At 40.7% G+C, this 24,191-nt stretch overlaps 1 protein-coding gene across 4 annotated transcripts in view; it reads left to right on the top strand.

Annotated features, from left to right (window-relative positions):
- The window catches only part of EBF1 (EBF transcription factor 1), a 276,753-nt gene extending 252,839 nt beyond the window's left edge, over nt 1-23,914 (top strand). For 2 of the 4 annotated variants that reach the window (XM_075210158.1, XM_075210156.1), the window contains exons 11-17: nt 1,376-1,464; nt 13,827-13,892; nt 14,643-14,820; nt 16,739-16,918; nt 17,301-17,495; nt 18,615-18,683; nt 22,105-23,914. In XM_075210158.1, the coding sequence (XP_075066259.1) occupies nt 1,376-1,464; nt 13,827-13,892; nt 14,643-14,820; nt 16,739-16,918; nt 17,301-17,495; nt 18,615-18,682 (776 nt within the window). In that variant the 3' untranslated portion in view covers nt 18,683; nt 22,105-23,914. The remainder of the gene's footprint in view (nt 1-1,375; nt 1,465-13,826; nt 13,893-14,642; nt 14,821-16,738; nt 16,919-17,300; nt 17,496-18,614; nt 18,684-22,104) is intronic. The other 2 variants (XM_075210160.1, XM_075210159.1) reach the window with 1 other exon arrangement.
- Nucleotides 23,915-24,191: the final 277 nt, after the last annotated feature.

The following is a 24,191-nucleotide window of genomic DNA, read 5'->3' as shown; positions in this document are numbered from 1 at the left end:
AGTTGCTCACTGGATGCTTGCATTTTTACAAGAAAGTCCACCTCAGGTCGTGGACGCTACAGTGGAACACAAATATGGTCAGAACATTTTTGCTTTAGAAGTATCCTTGCTCTCAGCATATTTAGAAGGGTACTGCCTCCTTCGAGAGGTCACCATGGCTTCTCCCTATCAGCAAAAGTAAAGGTTACCGTACATGGCGCAACAAAGTCATTTTCAAGCAAGTGATCATCGGAAACTGATTTAACCTTAAATTGTTGAATTGAGCTAGTATTATGTGATACTAGTCATTTCTTTAGTTTCATTATGCATAATATGTATATTCTTCTTGGACTTTATACAGGTATTGTCCCTATTATTATTATTATTATTATTATTATTATTGTTATGTTTTCGTGATATAAAGCTATAGTGATCCTAAGATCTTCTTTCTTCTATATTACACCAGAATAATGATGATAGATCTTCTACTATGTGAAATATGTATTCATTACGTGCAACTCGTTATGAGTATTCTTGCCGTACGATTACTTTCTCTAAATTGGCCAACATTGCTGTTTGTGTGGCCACATGACCTTCAAACCCTTTCAGCTCTATTGGATTTTGATTGGTCCTGCTGGAAAATGTGGTTTGGCGATCATAGTTGTCCGTTCAACTTGCTGGTTCCTGCCATTCCTGACCATAGAGTTACCAATTTGTCCAAATCATCCACAGATCTGGCTGTTACAACAATTGGGGTTGACGTCACTATATTTGGCCAGCTTAAGACTTCGGATTTAGCCTAAACCCATGTTTTATAAATATGTGTGAAGTGTGTCAGAGGGTTGACATGCGTATTTGAAGCTATATGAGCATTTTTAAATCTGGAATGGTAAATGCCTAATTCCTATATTTATATGGACACCCACATTGTCGGCACGTAAAGACCCTAGTCTGTCTGTGTGTGTGTGTTAGGGAATTTAGACTGTAAGCCCCAATGGGGCAGGGACTGATGTGAGTGAGTTCTCTGTACAGCGCTGCGGAATTAGTGGCGCTATATAAATAAATGGTGATGATGATGATGCTGTTTACACTGATGAATAATTATAAAATGCAGCTTTGCCTGTGTGAACAGATCTGGTATGAAGGAGGCGCATTTACTGAGAATATTAAAGAATTGGATGCAGGAAGTCATATTGCAATCACAGTATATATTAAAATGTGCATATAAATTTCATTTAAATGCACGTTTGTTTTCACATGTTAATGACAAATGTGCGCCCTTTAAATTTTCGCTTTATTTACAGATGTTCATGTAAAACCAATGTGGCCGTATTTACCCGTCATTAACACAGTCACATGTTTTACAAAACTTACATTTTCCCTATGTCTCTTTCAGCTCTTAACGAACCAACCATTGACTATGGCTTCCAGAGGCTACAGAAGGTGATCCCTAGGCATCCGGGAGACCCAGAGAGGCTACCCAAGGTAATAGTCACTTTCTGTTACTCTATCCGTATCTTGCTTCATTCAGTCCAAGCGCACACAGTTATTAAAATATTATTATTACTTGAAGACTTGTATAATCGGTGTGTGGTGATGTCATCACTTCCACATTCATTAGGAACACCAGTATTAATGAATTAGATACTCCCGAATGTACATTATACAGGTTTTTAAAGTCTGTTAGAGTTACCGCAGACTTCTGTAAAATAGAAATTGGTAAAAATTCCTACTAAAAGAGAAGCGTATATTTTGTCCTGGGTCCCAGCTTATTTCATTTGATAGTTTTATAGAGCAGTGTTGGCTAACCTGGGACACACCCTTCCAGCAATAAGCTGCTATATATTGGCAAAGCATGCTGGGACTTGTAGTTTCACAACACCTGGAGTGTCACAGGTTAGCCAACACTGGTATAGAGATAATTATGCCCATGGAGGGCGATCTGTGCAGATGAACCAAGGTGCGTCATGTTTGAAGGCAGTATTTAACCAGCATGTTAGGAGGATTTGTGAATGTACAGGTAAAGAATTGCTTTACTTCTGTATAGGACGCCAGTAGAGCTAACACCAGTCCAAATGGCAGTAGAAGGTTATGCTTTAGCTCCAAGCCCAAGAAATCCTAATCTTCCACTGTTACAGGCCACTACCGTCGTTCTGTGACTTTTCACGAAGCCTAGCAAAGCTACATCATTTCCCGGTTCATACACGGCTCTGTCGGCCAACATGTATTTTACATGTGTCTCCCTGCTCCTCAAACGCACCTAATTTCACTAGCTCAACCCATGTCTGTTTCCAAATGTACATCTCACTCTCTTCCTTCAATACAGACATCCTGTGTGCTTCCTACAGTTACTCACATTTATGTACATGTCATCCCTCCGCTATATGGTACCCACACCTACTCACAGCCACCCCCTCCCTCCCTAACACTGTGAAAACAAATCTTCGGTCAGGCTGAGTGCATGAGTGATTGAAAGCGTTGTGGTCTTTAGAGAGTGCTTTATGAATTATACATGGTAATACAATTACATGCCATTACAGCTGGGGGATGTGGGCTATCTGGCGGAGGTTTGGAATGCAAAGACTTTGATTGGCTTCAGAAAATGAACATTATCAGCTTGGGATGACAGAAGGAGGGTTATAGAGAATTATATCCTTAGTGTGGTGGGGGTGAGGAAATAGACACTGCCTAAAGTCACTACATACATAATAGAAGAACATAGAACATTTTAGTAAGTACATTTTTTTTACAGACTTTCATCTTCATCATTATCATCATCATTAAAGAATGTTGGTAGATGGACGTGTGTCTTAAGTTATGGAAACTCACCTGATCATTGAAAAGTGATCAAGATGGTCATCATCTACCTGCATGAATATCATTGTGTGTTTTGTTTCAACAGACCAGATTTCCTCTACTTAAAGTCACCATGTAAACAAATTTGGTTTAATTAATGGAGCTTCATAGAATACATCCAATTGCCTGACCTCCAAATGGTTGGATCTGTCAAATTTGGCCATGCACACAAATTGGATACAGAGCTGGTCGATTGCCAATCAGTCCAAATGTCCGGATCTTAACATGCAAAGCCATCATAAATTGTTACACTTTTCTGATTGGATGGCACAAAACATTTTTTTCTTTATCGGAAACCAATTTGATTGGTTGATGTGTGGAGGTGAAACTCTACATTTGTCTGTTTCCTGTACAGTACATGTCGTCACACCTCCTCCAAGATCTGCACACATAACTGTTAGACCATTTAATAGACCATATTTAAATTGCCTGGTGTTTGAGCTGATTACCAAACTACCAAGCCAGTGTCCAGTTTGGCAAATACATGCAGGGTTATGTTGAACAACCCTATGTCGGCGTTCCTGAATATTTTTAATAAACATTTTCTTTTTATAACCTCGCGCCTTTGAGACAATCTCTGTAATTGAAGGTTTCCGGTCTTATGGTTTCTATGAAATTGAATGTTGAAAGTCTACATGAGAACACATCTAACACATGTCTACAAATAGGTGTGTTTTTCATTACATTGACGATCTGATTGTTAGTAGTTATGGCTATAGTTACAAAATAATTCCATTGTACAAGTCGTTTATCATATTCATCTAACAGTAAGAACAGGAGGTTTTGTTATCTTCAAATCTTTCCAGTTATACTTCCTCTGTTTAATAGGATCTAAAAGTCCACGCAGATAAAGCCATGGTCGGGAATCGAACTCATGACCCAACCCAGTGCTATGAGCCACTGGGTTGCCCAGTGCTATGAGCCACCATACAACTCTATGTATATATAGAGAGAGATTATAGGAATTGCAAAGCAATTCCTCTGTATAGTCTTTTAACATACAGTGCCCTATTTTTTTTATTACTATTTTTGGATCTGGCCCTCACTAGTCATATGGGCAGCTAAGGCTGTTCTTACCCCCTTGCTCCTAGATTGGCACATGTTTGTATGCAGCGGCAGTGTGTGCATCCTATGCCAGTCCGGGCAGCGTTTGTGAGGAGTGCCGCGGTCTGCATTGTGCACTGGGGCATGTTCCCACATACATGTGTGATTACATGCACACACACGGGAGCAGGCCTCCGGTGGAGCGAATTCTTGCTGAGATTCTGTCCCATCGGCTCACTGGTGCAGTAACAGCACAATTGTTTAGAATTTATTTCCCTGGCCATATGGTCGGCTCATTACCATACACTCGGCATCCATATGGAAGGCTGGGAAGTGAACTCTGCTCAGTGGAACTGCCAGATGAGCATCTCTGTTTGTGTCATCTGCCATATTTAGGTTGTTATGGCAACACAACATCAATAAAAAGGGGACGTTGGCATTTCCCTCTCAATATCCTGTCTTAACTCTTTTATTTAGGCAGAAGGGCTGGAAGATTTTTTTTAGTCAACTGCTGTAAATCATTTCTACCAAAACTCTCCTTGCTGATTCAAGCTTTGTTATGTCCTGCACATAATCAGTCACAGCGAATAAGCAGAACACAGAAGAGCCTAGATAGTAACACAGGGCTATATGTATAAATGTGCTATACCCCCAGCAGCCAATCAGATCTTTGCATGCTTTTTCTAAACTGTATCTGAACAAATGACAGCTAAAATTTGATTGGTTGCTACGTGTTACCTCACAGTTATGCACATTCCACTATGTTATTAGATAAGCCCTTTATGCTCTACGTCTGAGTACCCTTACACCTTCTATTTCTTTTTCACATTGGGGTTGTCCGGAAACAGCAGAGGTTCTAGGCCTAAAAGATTACAGAGCTGTAGCAGAAACATACAGACCATTCAAAGGGAAATTGATGCCATATTGTGTGTGAATGAGAAAAGATGTTTAGCAGTGAATATGCCATGTGTGAAATGTCTGTACGCAGAACACCATTTAAGTGACTTTTGCTGGATTTTGATAGTCAAATATATGACTGATTTTGTGACTAGAATTTAGGAAAAAAACTAATTAGTGTTATTGATCATCCTTTAAAGTGCACCTATTGCCTACCCACAATGCAGCAGTCATGTTGTTTCTGAACCAACTCACAGCCTATACAATCACTAGGACTATATGACATCACTGGGTATCATCCAATCATCTGCCACTGGCCGCTTCTCATGTCTGTGTTCAGGGACAGGCTGGGGTGGGGGCAGGGGGGCATTCGCCCCTGGGCTGCTCCCATGGTGGGCTACATTGGGCTGGGTCACAGGACCACCTGCATTTTTTTGCCTTTAAAATGTTCCTATTAGGCTGCTGAGATGAGTCTTGTCTCCCCCCCCCCTCCTGGGTTAAAATTTGCCAGCCCTCCCCTGCCTGTGCTGCACAATTGGTGCTACCCTTAATCTACCTAGATGCACAGATATGGAAGGAGAGATTAGCGTGTGGGCCCAATTTGACCACCAATCCCAATCAAGATCTATTCAATCCTGATAAGATCTGGCATGAAATGCAGTCGGCCAATGACTGTGGTCTGACCTTGAGTGCGGTCATCCACCGAATGCGCTAGTTAGTTTTCAGCCTGAGCATTGAGCATCCATATCTGTCCAATTTGGTGGCGATGTACGTGTTGCCCAATTGAACATAGACCAGGTTGCTCAGATGTTGATCAGTCAGATCTTCCTGACACCTCTGCTGTGAGAAAATTAGCAACGCTGACACCTGCAGGCTACAAGCAGGTAGTACACATCACCAAGAAGATAAGCAAATATATGTAGAACCTTTGAATTATGAATTGGCTAAGCATCGCCTTGCTTTAATCATTAGATTTAGTTCTACTACAAACACAGTGTAATATTAAAAAGAAGAATGTGTTTTAGTTTTAGATATATGTATAATAAACATAATACACAACAAAAATGGGATAATAGATTAAGTAATGCGATACAATAAAGCAACATAGCGAATGCTTCTGTATAAGCGGTGAGAACATCAGAGGATGCACAAGCCTCAGTTTCCTCCTGTCTGTTTCCTCAGCGCACATGTGAATTACTGATTCAAGCACCGAGCCAATTAAGAGCCACCTTACAATAATGGGAGTCGTCAGCAAGATCCTTAAATATAAATCATTTTCACCTCCCCAGCCCTCATGATCCGCTACAGCTCTGTCTCTCCGTCTCAATTGAAAGGGAATGTTTGCAGTCTCAGTTCATCAGCTCACATTAGCCTCATGCTGAATATTTAAACACAGAACAATTTATACTCACCATAGAGAGAGGCAGCCGCCTTGTTCAGGGCTCAACTCATTGCAATTTACTAAATCAGCCGTTTAGTTGCTGGCGCCTCTTCTCCCTGCTTGCCAGGGATGAGTGTGCCCAGCACATGGTAGTGGGCAGATGCCAGTCTTGGGGAACACACATTAGCTCGTTCAGTATTTTCTGCATGTGTGTGTATATGTTTATATAATACACCAACACTGTGATCTGTGGACTGAAATGTGTGGTTTAGAAAGGACTAGTTTAATTTGCCCATTAGATTTTAGTTTTTTAATTAGTAATTAGTTCATTTAGAATGGACTCCAAGCTACTCTTATTATGTGACTTTTTCAATATTTCAAATGTATATGATTCTTTTATTAAGCTAGTATTGGAACTTTTCTCCAATTTACAGACAGTATGGGTTAATAAAGCTACCTAACAGTTAAGTGTTAATTCCTGCTATTTCAAACGTCCATATACAGTGTCTTAGACCTAAGACTATAGATAATGTTATTATGTACAGAACAGTTACTCCCAAACATCTTGACGGGATAAATAGACACAAATCTCACATTTTTGTTTAAAATCTATATGTACTTGGAATAAAAACTAAATTGTGTTACTAATAGTGCACTGATAATGAACTGCTGTAATAGATTTTGCTTGGAGCCTTTCCACTCTATATAAGACACTCTCCCCTCAGTAAAATATTTTATTATAACCATACACAATGTGTTCCTGCGCAGACACACCGAAAGTACGGTACAGAAAGCATCGCTCGTCTTTGCTCAAACCTCTATGAGAAATAGTAGTAACCTTTATAGAAGGAGTAATGTGAACATGATTCTACATTGACAATTAACCGGGGGAGGGCTGGCAAATTTTAGCCCGGGGGTAATATACTCAACTCGGCAGCCTATTGGGAACATTTTAAAGGGAAACAAATGCTGGTGGCCCAGTGACCGAGCCCACGGTAACCCACTATGGGACCGGCCTTGGGTGCAGATGCCCCCCTTGCCCAGCCTGCCCCTGGCTAGAACTTTGTACCCTGACAGCGACACTCTACAAACAGATTTATCTTAGCCTATTAACATTCTTTAGGTTTGCTTCCAAAAGCTCAATATAAGGAAGAGTCGGAAGAATTTTTAATTCTTCGTGGTTTCTGATGAACCTCATCAGAGGAAATCTGGTGCAATGACAAAAAGTAGTGTTACTCATAGCAACCAATCACGTTCTGCCACTTTCTTATTGCAGTTTAGAAATTGAAAGTAGATGTTAGATTGGTTGTTATGAGCGATATCATCTTTCTCCTTTGCACCAGCATTTAAATGTCCCCCCATTGATTCTTTTATAAGATGCCAGATGTATATGGAATCCGAATAGACCTGATATCCCTGTCATGCTTTCATTTGAGAAAGGCTCAGTTGCCATTAGTTGACATAGAGTATAAGCTTCCCACTTATTGAATAGACAGTTTTACATAAGATAAGTGATTGAGGGAAGTGGCTGCATTTCCACCTGCCCGTGTTGTGAAGAAGTCTTTAGAGACAAACACCTCGGGGGCTCAGTTTAGTCGCTGATCCCTTTCCTGGGCTAGAAGCTGAGCTTTGGCTCATTAGTGTCTGTCCCTGGGGCTGAGAGCTCAGCACCATGGTTATGCCGTGTGATCCATCATTGTAAAGTCATCTGTCCCAGGCAGCTGTGCATAGGCCAGCCGATCGAAGGAACAGCTCTTACAAGTCTATTATTGCAGGCGGGACAGTAATTGAGCAGCAGGGAGAGGAGGCTGCAGCTCGGGGAATAGGACAGAAATCGGAACTTGATAGTATCACACAGAAAATCGTTCATCTCAAAGCATTGGGCTTGTTCCTGTGCAAATCAGATTTATTGGGTTTCTTATGTCTGATCAGCATATAGAGGAGAACATTAAGCTCCCTTTGTGTCCCTGTGTGTATAAATCAGTGTGAGCTTATAATGGGCACCAATGCAGCTGCCACCTGGGGCAAGAGCTGCCCCCCAGTGGTGCAAGTGTGTATGTGCACAAGTATTGTTTCTCCACGAGATTAAGTGGCCTTGGAGTGAATGAATTGCCTCTTAACTACAAAACAAAACAGATCTCCCTAAGACTAGAAGGTAAGTTGCATCGATGATCTTGCTGTGACTAATGAACAAGGGTATATAGTGGTACAGTGGGACAAAAACAAACGTACACATTATTGGAACACTGGCCCTCAGTTTTACACAGATGTTGGTACAATACTTAGCGTGAGCTGCTGTTCAGAGCATATATTTCCATTGGCTATTGAGAAGACTATGATTTCTCTCATTACAACATAAGGAAAGTCATGTGCTGCCTAGTCTATATCTCACTTCCATTCATTAACTTAGTATGAAATTTACCCTGCACCTTCCCTCATACAGAGTCTAACATTTAAAGGACTGTTTGTGCTGTACCATTGAAACCCGCTAATATCAGACGGGTGATATGGAAGCCCATACACCCATTCCCATACACCCCTGACCCTTTGAAGAAGCAAGTAAGTTTTTAATTAATTGAGGTAATGTTAGATACACTCTATGAAAGAGTGTATCCAACACATAATTGTAGATAGTTTCATTTTTACATTGCGATACATAAAGAAAAATGTCCACAAAGGCATATCCTTTCACAGCATTTGGTAGTTCAGGAATAATGTTGAGGGTTAGATTTTTGTACATATACTTAAAGAGTTTCTCTTGGTAGAGACTATCCTTTAATGCTAAGCTCCCCCATATATAGTAGAAGTGCAGCGTTCTGATGCCCAGAACCTTACATGTCAGGAGCTACTTTCCTCTTCCAGAGGACTTAATAATTCTTTTGTTACTATAAACTGCTCTCTGCCTGGTCATCTGCCGTGTCACTGTCATTTCAGTTAATTTAAATACTAAATGCACATTTCCTCCACATTAGAAGTGCACATCTCAGTAGTATCTCCTGCAAAGCTAGTAATGCCCGTTGAGCAGCCTGAAAACACCCATGACTGTATTGTAAAACGCACATGGGATTACAGACTGAAGATGTCAATCACGGGCAGTCAGCATTTGCTCTCAGATGTGCTTATGCCCTTATTAAATTATCCTAATTATATTCTAATTTATTTGTTCACAGAAAATAAGCCGCCTATATTGCTTTATTTCTTGGCAGAATAATGGATGATTTTGTTTCTCACATGAAAGGAATGTTTCATGGCAAATGTTGGTAAATGTAGGGTAGTGCTTAGAGCTCACACTCCCCCAATTATTGTTAGGGATTAGATCCTTAATTAGTCATTGACATGCTAATGCTTTTATTAACAGACAGCCCTCCATCGTTTTTAATGGAATATAATTAGTGGGTGGTGAAGAACAAGTAACAGAAAAAGAATAATCAACATTAAATGATTTTTATACTGCCCCCTGAATATTGCTGCCCTAGGCAGGTGTCCAGTGTGCCTGTATGGTAATGCAGATCTGTGTGGTTGTGTACAACTATGCATTCTAAAGTCAAAGAAGTGTGTGTGTAAGAGGAGGTGTTGCCCATAGCAACCAATCAGATTCTAGCTATATAATACTACAATATTCTAGATAAAGGATAGCTAGATTCTGTTTGGTTGCTATGGGCAACACCTCCACTGTTCCTTTTTAGAAGTTTTAGTAAATCTACCCTAAAGTTTATAAAAGTTTAAATACACAGTAAAGTTCTCATATCCTGATGTCTACTTTGTAGGCCATTTAAAACCGGCCTGCACCGTCTAACCATATACCAGCAATTGTGAAAACTAATACAACCAGATGCAGAAATCATTCATAGAGCATTAGGTCATTGTTACAGTATATAATATAATATTTATGGAGCTAGTGACTTTCTGTACACGTGCCCTATACACAGTAGTTCCCAAACAGATATAATCTGGAAGGCTTGGGGCCTAGGGATGTTGGTCTAAAACAGAGACGTTTGGGATGCACAAAAGGTTGAACTTGTTTATTTCTCAACACTTAACTACACAACGATGTTTTATGCAGTTTTATCAGTCCGTCCTGGCATACAGTAATATAGCAAACACAGGCAGAGCTTACAATACTCAGCATGGCGTAAATAGCAGAGATCAAGAAAGCTGTTCTACATTCACAAAACAGGCGGAATAACCTCAGGATCCCAGCGAGCACCTCCCTCTAAGCACTGCGCCCTGGGGAGATAATTTTATGGCTAGACTTGCACAATATCTATGATTACAGTTTTACGATCTGACATTGTGATACCGTGGTTATACAACACCTTCTGCTGGGGCTGCACATTCGGATGGCAAATCTATACCTGCACCGAGAGCCTTGCAGCTCTAGCACTTTATTTATCATGGATGGAGGGGGGGGGGGGCGCACTACAGGAAATTCCCTCCCCAGAGTTCATATGATCCTATGGATTGGGTGTCTACCCCCCCCCTCTTTATCCTATGCATTTATTGATTCAGCGCACAACTCCTGGCTACCAGGATTCACAACCACACATCCATTTGGCCGTGTGACTCAGAGTTTCATAATGCCCCTTCTAGTTGTGATGTAAACCAGCTGTGTTTATTGTATTCTGTGAGCTGATGGAAAGAAGGGGGGGGGGCATTGTATTTATGACTTCTGCCTGCTGGGTGGGGGCGAGAGAGCATATGTTATAAGATCCGTCATATTTATCCCTTCTCACGTTCCTGAAAGGCAGCGTCAATAAAAAAAGCACCAATTAACCACCTCCGTTTTGGACAAAACAAACAGCCCTTCCCAGCGTAGAATTGTGTTTATTCTGCCAAATGTATTCAATGCATTTTCTGGAACTCGGAAGGGACATTAAATAAATAGTAATGGGTCTTGTGTCCCTCCTGGCACCGTGCGGAGTAAATGGCTTGGTAGGTAGAACACCTCTGGTAATTGTAAGGTCAGCAAACACAATTCCATCCTTCATCCTCTCACAGAACGCAAATCACAATAAATATTACAACCGGCTTTTAAACATGCCTCAGCTTTGAAATTGCCCCAGCCGCAATGCCCTTTCAATCCACTAACATAATGCCATAAAATATACATTTCAAGGTAAACATGCTGTGACATTAGAGCCGGGCTTTCCGCGCTTGCAGTAAATGAGAGGTTAACTCTAGAGTGCCAATCCCATTATTGAGAGAATTTAGCACCTTGGACAGCTCTGCGAAAATCTTTATTGCTTTTCTGACCCACTCGGCATGTTTTGCCTGTGTGTTCCTCGCCTCTCTCCTCTGATTGAAAGGCAATATATTAGTTCCTGAACACAAACACGCCTCGGGCCCTTTCCCTAACCGGGAGCGCGGTGACACGGGGAGACTGTAATTTTCTGGTCACTATACCTCAGCGCAGGGAGCCAGGCGCTGCTGGTTAACTTAACAAAACTACCGCGAGTCCCAGTCTGTCTCCATCAGACTAAACTGTCCCCACTAAGTCTCTTTATAATATCTATTTTTTTTTTTCCTTACTGATAAATGGAATATATTTACTGGGGTTTTATAGAAGTAGACTGATGTCTGGTCATTCAGATGTTTTATCGTTACAGAAACAGTCAGGCCCTCTTACTTCTTTGTCTGTATTACCCAGTATTGTTCACTGTTTGTCCACAATTGTACAGCGCTATGGAATTTGCTGGCGCTATATAAATAATTGTTGGTGATACTGATATAAATATTAATAGTATTTGATATTTATAAAGACTAGCATCCAATTAGTTTCTGTTAGGTGCCCTAATAAAGCTTTCTGAGTCAGTTATGCCTTCTTACCCAAATGCTACAGTATATTAACACATCCAATTGTTAAACAATAAACATACCATAACAGGTAGAAAATAGGATTTGATGGGACACTATATTAGTGTCTTACGCAGTGAGCTCACCTATGGTTTGCACTGCTGGCCATCAAAACTGTCCTGATTTTCAGCAACTGAAATGAACATGGCATGCTGCAGAAAGGATGTGTGGCTTCACCCGAAATGGGTGAGGTTTGGGTATAGGGTGTTGTTTCGTGGGGGAGTGAGGCAGAAATTGTCCTTATTTTTCAGTAGGGAATGTTGGCAGGCAGCAGAGTTCAAGCTATATTCTGTCCCTGGCTAGTCTTGTTCTGTCAACAAAAATGGCAATAGGGGCATCATGACCTCTAGCTGTGTCTCGGTGATGTCACTAGCCCCTAGTGACTGGATAGGCTGTATTCTCCGCCAAAAAATGGCTGCCTCCACTGCGCGGAGACAACGGCTACACTTTAAGATTATCAAGGTCTCACTTCCTTTACATCATCGCCTCTTCATGTACCTGATGGGTGATGTAATGCTTAGACCTTGCACACATTCCCCCATTCTCAATCACTATCTGTGCTCCTTCTAAATAGCTCTACAGTACTACAGCAGACCTCTTTATAAAAGATGTAGTTTTAGTCTTTAAGCTACAGATATATTTTACTCTGTTAATAAACCAAAGTTCCGCTGAGCCTACTTACAGACCTCATTGTTAGCATGACTCTTCCTTTCTCCCCAAGGCTGGATAAACACACTGATAATATGGTAGAAATATAGATCAAAAACACACAGCCTAAATGGCACAATTCCCGTTACGTCTCTGTAATGTTTCCATGATGTGTTGCTAATTGGAAAATAATCCAAAAAAGCTACCGCTTATTACCGATTTTATACGGCTTATTTTCTTAGCCCACCAGCAAACTTTGATTTGCTTTGATGTCCTACGAAAAAGTTAAGTGGATGCTGCTAGAATCCTTGATCACTCTAGAAACAAACAATGTCGGGTGCTTCCATTTAGGTGTGCTTGGCTTACAGGCAGCCAGTCCCTGGATCTATTCTGACCAGCAGATCAGTAGATGTTTCTTGCTAATAAAAAGCAGCCAGCGAAGGGTTAAAAAGTGGGCTGCGGTTGATGAAGCCACAAAACCGCAGCGGCCCAGTGTAGTTATTCCACAATACGGCGCCTCTCCCATCTCCGCCAGCCCGGTTCCCCTAGCCTGCTAAGCAATTCATCTTCATATGGTGCAGAATTTTAAATGGAAGAAATGCTAATATGTATCTAAAAGCGTGTCATCTGAGAGTCTGAAAGAGGTTTATGGTGACAGCAAAATGAATGCAATTAGATCTCAATTTTCTGATGAGAAACTGCTGGGGAATGAATAATACCAATTTGCTTTTTAGGGAAGGGCAGTCAGTGACTTTTTTTTTTACCAGTCTTGTTAAACTTTTTTTATAACTTTAATCTCAGGAGACTTTTCCATTGAGAACCTACAGTTGCTTAATGCCTTGGCTCTATCTCTTACCTCGTAATAGGTAACAGGCGCGCCCCCCTCGAGTCCTCACCTGTGGCCATAGTTCCTTCCTACATTGTCTCCTGTATTAGTGATGTCACTGGTTATTAGGGAGCTGATAGGCTGAACACATATAGCTGCCTCTACAACGTGTAGGTAACATGTAAGTTAAATAACATCAAATGTGCACAAATTCTACTTTCCTTTACGACACACAAAATGCATTTTATGATGTGCGGTTGTGACCTATTTTATCATGTTTGTGTCGCTTTATCCCCATTTATAGATAACAGTATGTTTATCTCTGCCTATATTTTCCTGTAGGAGGTGATCCTGAAGAGAGCGGCCGATCTGGTAGAAGCATTGTATGGAATGCCCCACAACAATCAGGTACACAGTAAAACATTGGTCATTGTGTAAAATTCAGTGGCTAGTTGTGTGTCACCTATACAATGCCTGTATGTGTACATCCATGTGAGACTGCTTATAATAACAGTGGCTGACTTTACTACGATAGGCAAATCCTTTCCCTGAACGGCTCCAATCATTCAACTAAATGTCTGTCTTTGGGCACGTTGTCCTATAACCCCCGTTTTTTACCAGCAATAAGGTCATTATTTTTCAAGTATTCCCAGCTGCCACGGCAATAAAATAATAAATCTTGCTGAAAAGAACATTTTTATTGACGCTATAAAAAAAAAACTGCACATGTGGCCTAGATAAGTGACATTTTAGTAAATAAGCCCCTTTATCATTTTTGAGTTATTTGCATTACAAACTTTAAATTTAAATGGAAGTTCATTGTACAAAATGGAATGCATGCAAATGGAAAAGATCTGTTCTGTTCCACTATTTCCCATAATAAAATATAAACTGTAATTTTATTGAATGTGCGTTGCCAAAATCATTTATTGTTTAGTAAAAATATATTCGAAAGACAGAGGGAAATATACAGTTTACTTTGCTGCCATCGCTGCTTAAATGCAGTTAGAACAACTCCATGTTTTCTGACTAGATGAGTACCACAGTGGTGGCAGCCATTTTGTGCCCTGACCACAGCCTCGTGCCCTTACAGCTAATGGATGTGTGTTCGCGGTCTGTTGTACTGATACTGTTTTCCCACGGTGCCTTGCTGAACAGGAGATTATACTGAAGAGGGCAGCTGATATTGCTGAGGCCCTGTACAGCGTTCCCAGGAACCACAGCCAACTTTCCACCCTCGCCAACTCCTCCGTGCACCCCAGCATGATGGGCGTCAACTCCTTCAGTGGGCAACTTGCAGTAAATGTCTCGGAGCCATCTCAAGTAGCCAACCAGGGTAAGTGAAAATTGTAGTTCGTGACACGGTATGTATCAATGTTCTGATCTGCATTACGTTTAACGTGATTACAGCAGTTATTGTCCTAAATTTCCGCTCTTGCATTGGTCTGGTGAAGGGTGACTAGTTGTTGAAGCTTGGGCCAGTGGATGCCCTGAAGATCTGAAACAACCATTGCAATACGTCAGGCTGCACTAAACTTCGGATGTTAAAGTGTCCAAACCTCAGCTGCAGGAGTATTTCTCTATGTAGTTCATACTAAACACAATGGGTTTTGTTCACAAAGGAACGTACCTGCCGGTTTTGTGCATATTGTACGCAAAATCAGACTGCGCAGGGGCAAACGCAGGATTTGTAGAGGGGGGTTTCCACACCACGCCGCAAGTGGGCGTGGCCAGCATGCTTTGGGGCGTGGCTATAATATTAGACAGTGCTTGGCTGCTCTCCAACTCTTCCTATCCCCATAATATACATGGGCAATGCTGCGTGCACTACTGTTAGGTGCACACAGCTCTCCTTTTCAAGCAGAGCTGTGTGAAGCGGGGGCAGGTTCAAGACACAGCAATTATATAGTGCCCCAGGCTTGGAGGGAGGTTTCCATGCACTAGGAAACCCCCCTTGGTTTGCCTATGCTGCGCATGTCTAGAACCGGACGATCCGCAAGAGAACTCAGCCACGTACTCTTGTCATCCTCCAGTGCAAACTTTGCTTACTACAGCCTACGATTTCAGGGAGGGAACGGGGTGAGGAACGGGCGTATGCACGTAGACAATGTACAGTAAGGGCGTTCACGTGTAACCACGTCCAAGTCACTCTCAGGCGCACACAGAAGTACGCTGGTTTTCTGCCATATCTCTTGCTCCAGTTAGAGGTCTAGTCTAAGTCCTGAATCCTAGTTATGTCCGTCTCGTATCCATGCTATAACATGTGTCTGCATTCAGGAGCAACTGTAAAAATGTCTGTTATGTACAGCAGACGCTAAGTAAACCCTAATAAATGTTTTTCAGGGGAAAAAAAAAATTCCATGTATAATCAATCGTAAATGACTATAATATTGACGGGCAACATAAATTATTTATATTATATATAAAAATATATTTTTTGTTCTGTGCTTTCTTTTGAGATTTTATATCTCACATAGGTCTTGTACGTATCCTGCAGGGTCTGGTCTAGTACAGCAGAGTAAACCTACACCCGTAGTCATCACCCCACGTATCTGTAGATCAGTTCCTTGTTGACTTCAGGAGTACACAGAGACGATTTACCGAGCCCTTTAAAACAAACGCCCGCTGCGCTCAGTGTGTCTGCCGTAATGACTCCGGCCCCTGTTCCCAGATAAATGGACTTGGTGAATGAAAAGGATATTTTGCTTGTGTGTTTGTTTTTTTAAAATTTGGAAGCAATTTGCCAATAGACACTTTCGGCAAGATGAATAGAAAGAGCGGTGAGGGAAATGTGACGCTGCGCAGCTTCCGTATCGGATATTACCCTGCGCAAAGTTCTTACTACTTCTCAGATGTCGTGCTCCATGTGATCCAAAAGGAGTTTTGTTTCCAACATATAGAGCATTGTAGGGGAACAGAAGACCAGTAGTTGTATTCAGTATCCTGGGTGTTTGTTAAAGATATTTCACTGAAATATTTTTATTTTTTTTTACTATTCCTATGATTGTAATATTATAAAGAATTTTTTAACTGGTAATGTTTTGTCTCAGTCTCTGTCCATCTTGGCACATTCAATCAGCAAGCCCCGCCCATGTACATGACATCACTAATATTAACTATATCCGCTGCTGTGGAATGCCTGCCCTACTGTTTATATATTTTAATTACATTTAGGTTTGTAGTGATATAGTTTAAAAAAAAGAAAGTAAATTGAAATGCTCTAATATATCTGATCTTCCTCCTTTGTACCTCAGGTTTCTCCCGCAATACGAGCAGCGTGTCCCCCCATAGCTACGCCCCCAGCACCACCCCCCAGCAGACCAACTACAGTTCCGTCACCACCAGTATGAATGGCTACGGGAACACGGCCATGTCGAACCTTGCCGGGTCACCCAGCTTCCTCAACGGCTCAGCCGCCAACTCACCCTATGCCAGTAAGTGCTTGTATATTACTTTCTGGGGGGATCGGTGCACAACTACCAACTGTGTTATATAATGTAATAATATAAAAGGGTTTCTAACAGCATTCATATAAACATATGTAACGTTTCTGGACCTTGTCAGAACTCCAGATATTTGGAGGATGGTTTTGATCATGGAGGAAGTTTTTTTTCCTTTGCATGACAGAATCCTTGTCTGTAAACTTAGTGGATAGACCCTTTAAAGAGGTCACTAACATGTATGGAGGTAGATAATAAGCAGCTGTAACTGGAAAAGACTAAGCCCCATAACACGATTATCCAGATGCTTCTCTGTCATAAAGAAACTATTTGCTAGAATCTGCATATTGACTCTTCTCATCGTCTTGTCTTGTAGTTGTTCCATCTAGCCCCACAATGGCTTCCTCCACCAGCCTCCCATCCAGCTGTAGCAGTTCCTCTGGTATCTTCTCCTTCTCTCCAGCCAACATGGTGTCAGCCGTCAAACAAAAGAGCGCCTTTGCCCCAGTGGTCAGACCACAGGCTTCACCACCTCCCAACTGCACCAGTTCCAATGGCACCAGCCTACAAGGTGAGAGTAGACCCCGGCGCAGATGCTTTCACAAGTCCCGTATTTCTGCCACAGAGCAAAACTGGGGGCTGCATGTGGGATATCCCTGAACATTCACAAAACACTCTATTTTTTTGAACCCTCTGGAAATGTATCCATCAGCAACACACAAGGCAGGCCATTATTCGGGCTTTATTAGTATTAGGGGAATGTAGCCTATCACATTGGTTGGGACTAGGGATATCACTTAAGGCATGAGGCAAAAATCCATTAGTTATTCAGAAATTGAAGGAATGCATTTTCATGCCCATAAATATCAACCTCCTGTGTCTGTAAGCTTTAAAACGTGTCCTTACAACACATTATTTAAATATTTTTACTATGCAAAACCTTCCGAAAATGAAAAATGACGGTGTTGCCCACAGCAACCAATCAGATTCTAGCAATCATTTATCTAGTACATTCTAGAACACGAGAGCTAGAATCTGATTGGTTGCTAAGGGCATCACCTCTTCTCTTGCTTTTTAGACGGCTTGTTAAATCTCCCCCTTAGCGTCTCTGTTTTGCTCCAGTTTTGTGGTTATAAATACATTTTTTTTTTACATGCAACTAACGTATATATTACAGAATCTAATAATCACTATTTTAGTAATACTACCACTCACTTATTTTGACTGCAGTTGATTTCTAAGCATTCAGCCACCCATATTCAGGCTAATATATATGCATAAACCCCAGAATTGGTGCTGTAGGCAAAGTGAGAGAGTTATGTTATCTACAATGATGTCACTAATGTAACATGGGACTGTAGGATGAAATAAACGTGAGTTAAAACATTAAAAATTATTAATTTCCACTGGGGGCTATTTACTAACAGAGTGGAAATATTTATTAACTGCAGCCGATGAGACATTTCTGTCTAACTCGTACCAGATTGATAAAGCTGATTGCTGATTGGTTGCTGTGAGTTACTACTCACCTGCGCTCTGTTAGTAAACATAGCAGTGATAGGTTGTTTGAGGCTACAAAGTTGGTCATGAGACAGACAGCCAATCAGAAGCAGCCTAGGAGCAGCGTCAGGGTTGGTCAGTATGTCATTTTCCCAGGTGACTAATTTGCCCTTTTGTCTTCCCTCATCAGACCAGTCATTTGTGGACACTGGCAAGTTCCTCAGTTCAGGCTCTCTGCAGGGCTTGGCCTTCTCCTGAAGTATGTGACCATTTTCTGCTCCTGTCTTGTTTCTGTGTTCTGTCTGTGTCTATTGAATAGAGATAAGACATGTATTTTTATTAATATATATATATATATATATATATATACTGCCTTTGGGCCAGACATGCCAGTTACGGCCTACATTGTCAGTTCTGAACTGTGTGCACAGACCATTATGTTGACATATTAATGCCCTCGTCTATATTACAAATACAAAATAGGAAAACAATCACAGTGATCCTCTTTAAAGTGTCAATAAAGCTACTTTTGGACATTAATATATATCAAAGGCTGTACGTTAATGAGCTGTATAATATATGTAAAATAACTTTAGAGTTTATGCTTATCTAAATAAGACCTCCATGCACTCTCCTGCAGCAGGCACAGTGTGAGTGACAGCTTGGCAGACTTGCTTTCAGAAATGCAGAGTGTGGATTGGTTGAGGCATACGCATAGGCAGTGATGTCACAGTAACTAAAATGACTGCATTCTCTTTCACCTGTATCGGTGACTTTACTTGTTCTTAACTAATAGTCATGGACCATCCACCAATGTTTACATCCCCGTCATTGGTCTGTTCTAGACTCTAAAGGATAATTTAGAACTAATCAATGAAGATGAACTTTATTGATTAGTACTGGGGATTTTATCCTGACCTCTTTATCGATCTAGAACTATGACACACAGGTCAATTAACTTAATTTATTATGTTTCCACATTGAGAATTAAGTGTCTAAGTCATCATAGGCAATATCCTGTGCCCACATGCTATAATAACGTAATGAATAACCCCTCTCATGGAAAAGGGTAAAACTGTCCTTAGAGTCACTGAATGAACATGTAAAATGTGACCTCTGTGAATGTGGCATGAAAGTGATTTCTCCCTATTGAATTGTGATCTTTACAAGACAATAGTAGACCTTGAAGATTCTTCATACATAAACTCTTCCCGAGGTGTCATTACACTTTGGTCACACATCTGCCAATCCTGCTGTATTCAATGTGCATGCTCCATTAAAGAGGATTGTGTTCTGCCTGTGGGTTAAATGCTGAGTGCTGCTTTTGGTAGCGATTCATGCAGATTTGAAAGAGGGGTGTATTTTGTGCATGGAATCGTCTGATTGGTTGTGAGCCAGAGTAGGTGGCACATGATTGGCTGCTCTCAGCCAACCAGAAATCTCCTTATCCAGCAATTAACTCCACCCTATCCTTCAGAGTTCTCCTGGCCAGTCTCTTTTATAAGCAGCTATTGGCATTTAATACAAGTAAAGTACATAGATACCTTAAAGCCTTCAATACTGTCAGACCACTGGGGTCGGATTACATTCGTAGAAGTAGATGAGAGCGTTCTGGAACAGTATTACTGCCAGATACTATTTGCCGGATCAGCGTGTTCTTGGTTGGTGATAGGTGAAGATAAATCTGGTTCTGGGGCTACGCTGGGTACCACGTATGTGACGTTCTGCAGAGTATTTAGAAGGAACGTGGAGAAGTATGTCCAGTTCCATTATGTGCTTTCTCTTCCTCATAATCCATGTATGTCCTCCAAGAGCTCTACTGTTAATCTAATTCAGGAGTGATTATTGTCTCACAATAGAATAGCGCGGAAGAGTTTGACATCATTGGGGCGGAGTTTGACATCATAGCAGGTGTAAACAAAAAGGTCCTGAAATATGGCAGAGTGTAGCGAAGGAGGAAGCAAGCCAGACATTCTTTCTTAATCCATTTTATAAGTATGTGAAGAAATATATATATATGTATATATATATATATATATATATATATATATATATATAATATAGTGGTTGCGGGCGAAGACGGAGTTACGATTTCCCTTTTTCTTTTCCTCACTTTGTTCTATGGAGTTACGATTTGGTCTCGTAGGTTAAGGTCTGATGCTTTAAGGCACTATAATAAATATTTTCTTCATGACGGTCCTTCCTGTGTCTCAGCATTAGATGTTTTGGGGATCATTAGTCTGTTAGGTGTTCATTGTTCAAGTCATAATTCATAAGATAATATTGTGATTTTTGGTCAAAGGATATATATCTGTCTTTAGAATTCTAAATAACCTTCAATTATGATTGTTCATGTTATTATTGTTTTAATGAACTGCATGTTGGTGACCTGAAATATTCCTCTCCACTTAAAGTATCACTTAAAGTATATACACACTGATACATTCCATAAAACTGAAAACATGAAAGCGGATCCCATTTGTAGGAGCCATAGAAGATAGGAAATATTGGTGTGGGGTGATGGTCCAATATGGCTAAACACATTGGTGAACGAGATCCGACGGCTGGGCATTCAGGTCACGTCTGACTTTAATATGGGCTTATAGACCTTGCGGCCACTTTTACTAATATGTCGGACAATGAACTGATCATTACTGGGTTTGTCTGTCTAATTACCCAATCTCAATGTCACAATGTGGACTGATAGGGTAGTAATGTTACTATTGTTTTGTAATATTGTGGTGCCCACGTTTAGCTTTTTTTTTGTGTCTGTCTCTGCAACCATGATTGTCTTATCTATTGTCTGCAACCATGATTGTCTTATCTATTGTCTGCAACCATGATTGTCTTATCTATTGTCAGCATAAAGTCGTCATCCCACCACCTCTTCCCTTAACTGGATATCACACTAATGCAAATGCATTTTGTGATCTTTTTGACATCACAGCCTAAATGTCAACAGCTGTTGATGTTGGTTGTGAATGATCGGGGCTTTTCCCATCTGCAAAAGCTTAGATTAAGTCTCCAGGCTTGGAGCCTGGAGCACCGTGATTCTGCTAGAGTGAATCCCCTCCTGAGCCACGAACGTCCCCAGCATGGCATCCCTGCTGTTCTACAATTTGGTAGAGGGGAATTTATTACCTATATGAAAAGATATGGAGTTCTCTTTTAAGCGGACCAATAATTTATTTTCCAAAAACGAGGTGCCAGATACATACAATTCCTTCAAACGTGAACACTGATCCATTGAGCTAATTTTAAGACCACTTTTCCGAAACCCTCCCTGCATCTATATAGTAAAAGCATGGCCAATGTCCACTATTACTGGCTAGCTTTTTCATGCTTAAAGAACAAGTGATAAATGTGTTTTGTGCTGTCTGTTCCACAAATTGAATATGGTGTTGTGTCAGCGTTTTATAGCTTTTTGTGTTGACTTTTTGAGTAGCAATAGTGTTTATAAACATCTTTTTCTGTTTCTCCCCAGCTATATAGTAAAGACATGGGCAATGTACACTATTCCCTGCTAGCTTTTTCATGCATAAAGAACAAGTGATAAATGTGTTTTGTGCTGTCTGTTCCACAAATTGAAAATGGTGTTGTGTCAGCTTTTTATAGCATTTTTGTGTTGGCTTTTTGAGTAGCAATAGTGTTTATAAACCTCTTTTTCTGTTTCTCCCCAGCTATCTCCGGCATGATTGTACCTCCCATGTGAACAGAAATCAACGAGGATGTCACCTGGGGGCTCATGGCTAGAGAAATTCAGCTCATACATTTGGGAAGAACGTCTCTCACACACTCTCTCTCTGACCGAGAGCAACTTTTAACTCAGGCCTCTGTATAGAGGAACCATAAAACTGCAGACTTAGACAATAGCAGAACACACACAAAAAAAAAATAAAGACTTTGTGATCGTGGGAAATGTTTGTCACCCAGGTTCCTGTGTCGGATCTCTACATTGCTAAGTAACGGGGATGGGTGGGAGCAGGACAAGATCACTGAACAATGAGAAGATCCTTGGACTTTTACCCTTACTCTGTGCTTGAAGTACCTTACCAATGTCCATGGATATAGATATGCACCAAGAGCTTCTAGACATCCTTGTGGTTGATCTTGTAAAAGGATTCTTTAATGATTGTACAGGCTGGATCACACCGTAGGGGGCAAGGGATCTTCACAAGAAGATCATTTTAGGGCTGTGAAAAAAAGTCCACTTTTTGCTATGTGTTTTGTAATTATTTTGAAATGTTGATGGTGGTGATTGAGAGAGAGAGAGAGAGAGAGAGAGATAGAGGTCTGTTTTTAGGTCTGGAGCTAGGTATCTTCTACCTGAAATCATTGTAGGTTATAAACAAGGACAACGAGAAGAGGGTGGGCACCACAGTGTGGTTCAGTCGTTGACTCTCTTGCCCTAGTGTGGATTATTTTTCCGTCAGATGCTCTTTGTTATTCAATTCTCATTCTCACGCATTACTCCATCCCTCTTCTTTCATTACCTTCCACTTTTCTATTTACTGTGACCCACTTTTATACGGTCTTCTGGGAGGAGTTTAGACAATAAGTAGGGATAGTAGCTGTCGGCGTAAGATCAAGAAGATGATGTGCTTCTCAACCTTATCTCATGGTTCCAAAACTAGCAGCCTATGAGGTCAGTCATCTACCTCGAGCTCTCGCGGCTGAGAGGTGAAGACCTCTTCTTGAGGTTCCACCACATATCAGGAGAACCTAGCCAGGTGCCCACGTAGCCTTGGGCTTAATGATCCTTGGATTATTGAGAAGATCTATCTACCTATCATGATTTGTCACCACCAACTGCATATTCCATATCAATTCAAGTGCAATTCACTAAAGTACATTAGCTGATCATTTTTGTTTTGTTTCAGTATAATGACCAACGCAGTTCACAGCTACTGAGCTTTGGTAAAGAAAGCACAAATTGAAGAATCAAAGAGTTGGGCTGTAGATTAGCAAATAACCACCTCTCCGCAGAATGACGTAAAACGCGTCACGTGTGGAGAGTCGATGGATGTTTATTTTCCATATCCCCTTCCTTATTTTTGCTGTTGTGCTCTGTGTCAAGTTATAAATAATGTATGCTATTTTGTGACTTATTTTGTTTAGTTTTTTTTTTTGTTTGTTTGTTTGTTTTTTTACATTTCTTTTGCCAAAGTTCTAGTCCTATTTATGGGAAAAGTCATCTTTCTGAGTTTTGATTATGCCAACACGAAACAAATGTTAAGAGATATTGTGACACCTCACAAAAGGGACAAGATTTGTTTGTTTTTTTGTTTTTAAGATGATATCTCGTTTTTATTTCATTATTAAGGGGAATTTGTAAAATATCCATATAAATAATGTATTTATCTCTGGAATTTGTACAGCCCTGTACCCAGTTTATTTTATTGTGTATGTTAAAATGTGAAAAAGTGCCGACTGTTATCTTTTTTATTTTCTATTGTTTATTAAGCTGAATGATAAAGGTTTTTTTTTTTTCGGTTTTTTTTTCTTTGTCATTTTTTCATCTTATTTTAAAACCGCTTTTAATTTCTTTACAGACACATGAATTGGATTGTCTTTTTGTTGTTGTTCTTTTTACATGTCGAGATCTCCTTTAGTATGTCTTTATGCTGATGAGTGTACTGTACGGCTGCCTCGGCTTGTAATATCAGTACTATAGTTTTCACGGTGCATTCAGTTTTATGCAAAACAAATGTCCAACTTTAGCTTTCGGCAAACCATTGAAAGGGTCTGGCAAGGGCTGTACAACGTA

The sequence above is a fragment of the Mixophyes fleayi genome, chromosome 4 (assembly GCF_038048845.1).
Source record: "Mixophyes fleayi isolate aMixFle1 chromosome 4, aMixFle1.hap1, whole genome shotgun sequence".
Lineage (NCBI taxonomy): Eukaryota > Metazoa > Chordata > Amphibia > Anura > Limnodynastidae > Mixophyes > Mixophyes fleayi.
The sequence above is the reverse complement of the archived record's forward strand: the minus strand, read 5'-3'. Positions and strand labels throughout refer to the sequence as shown.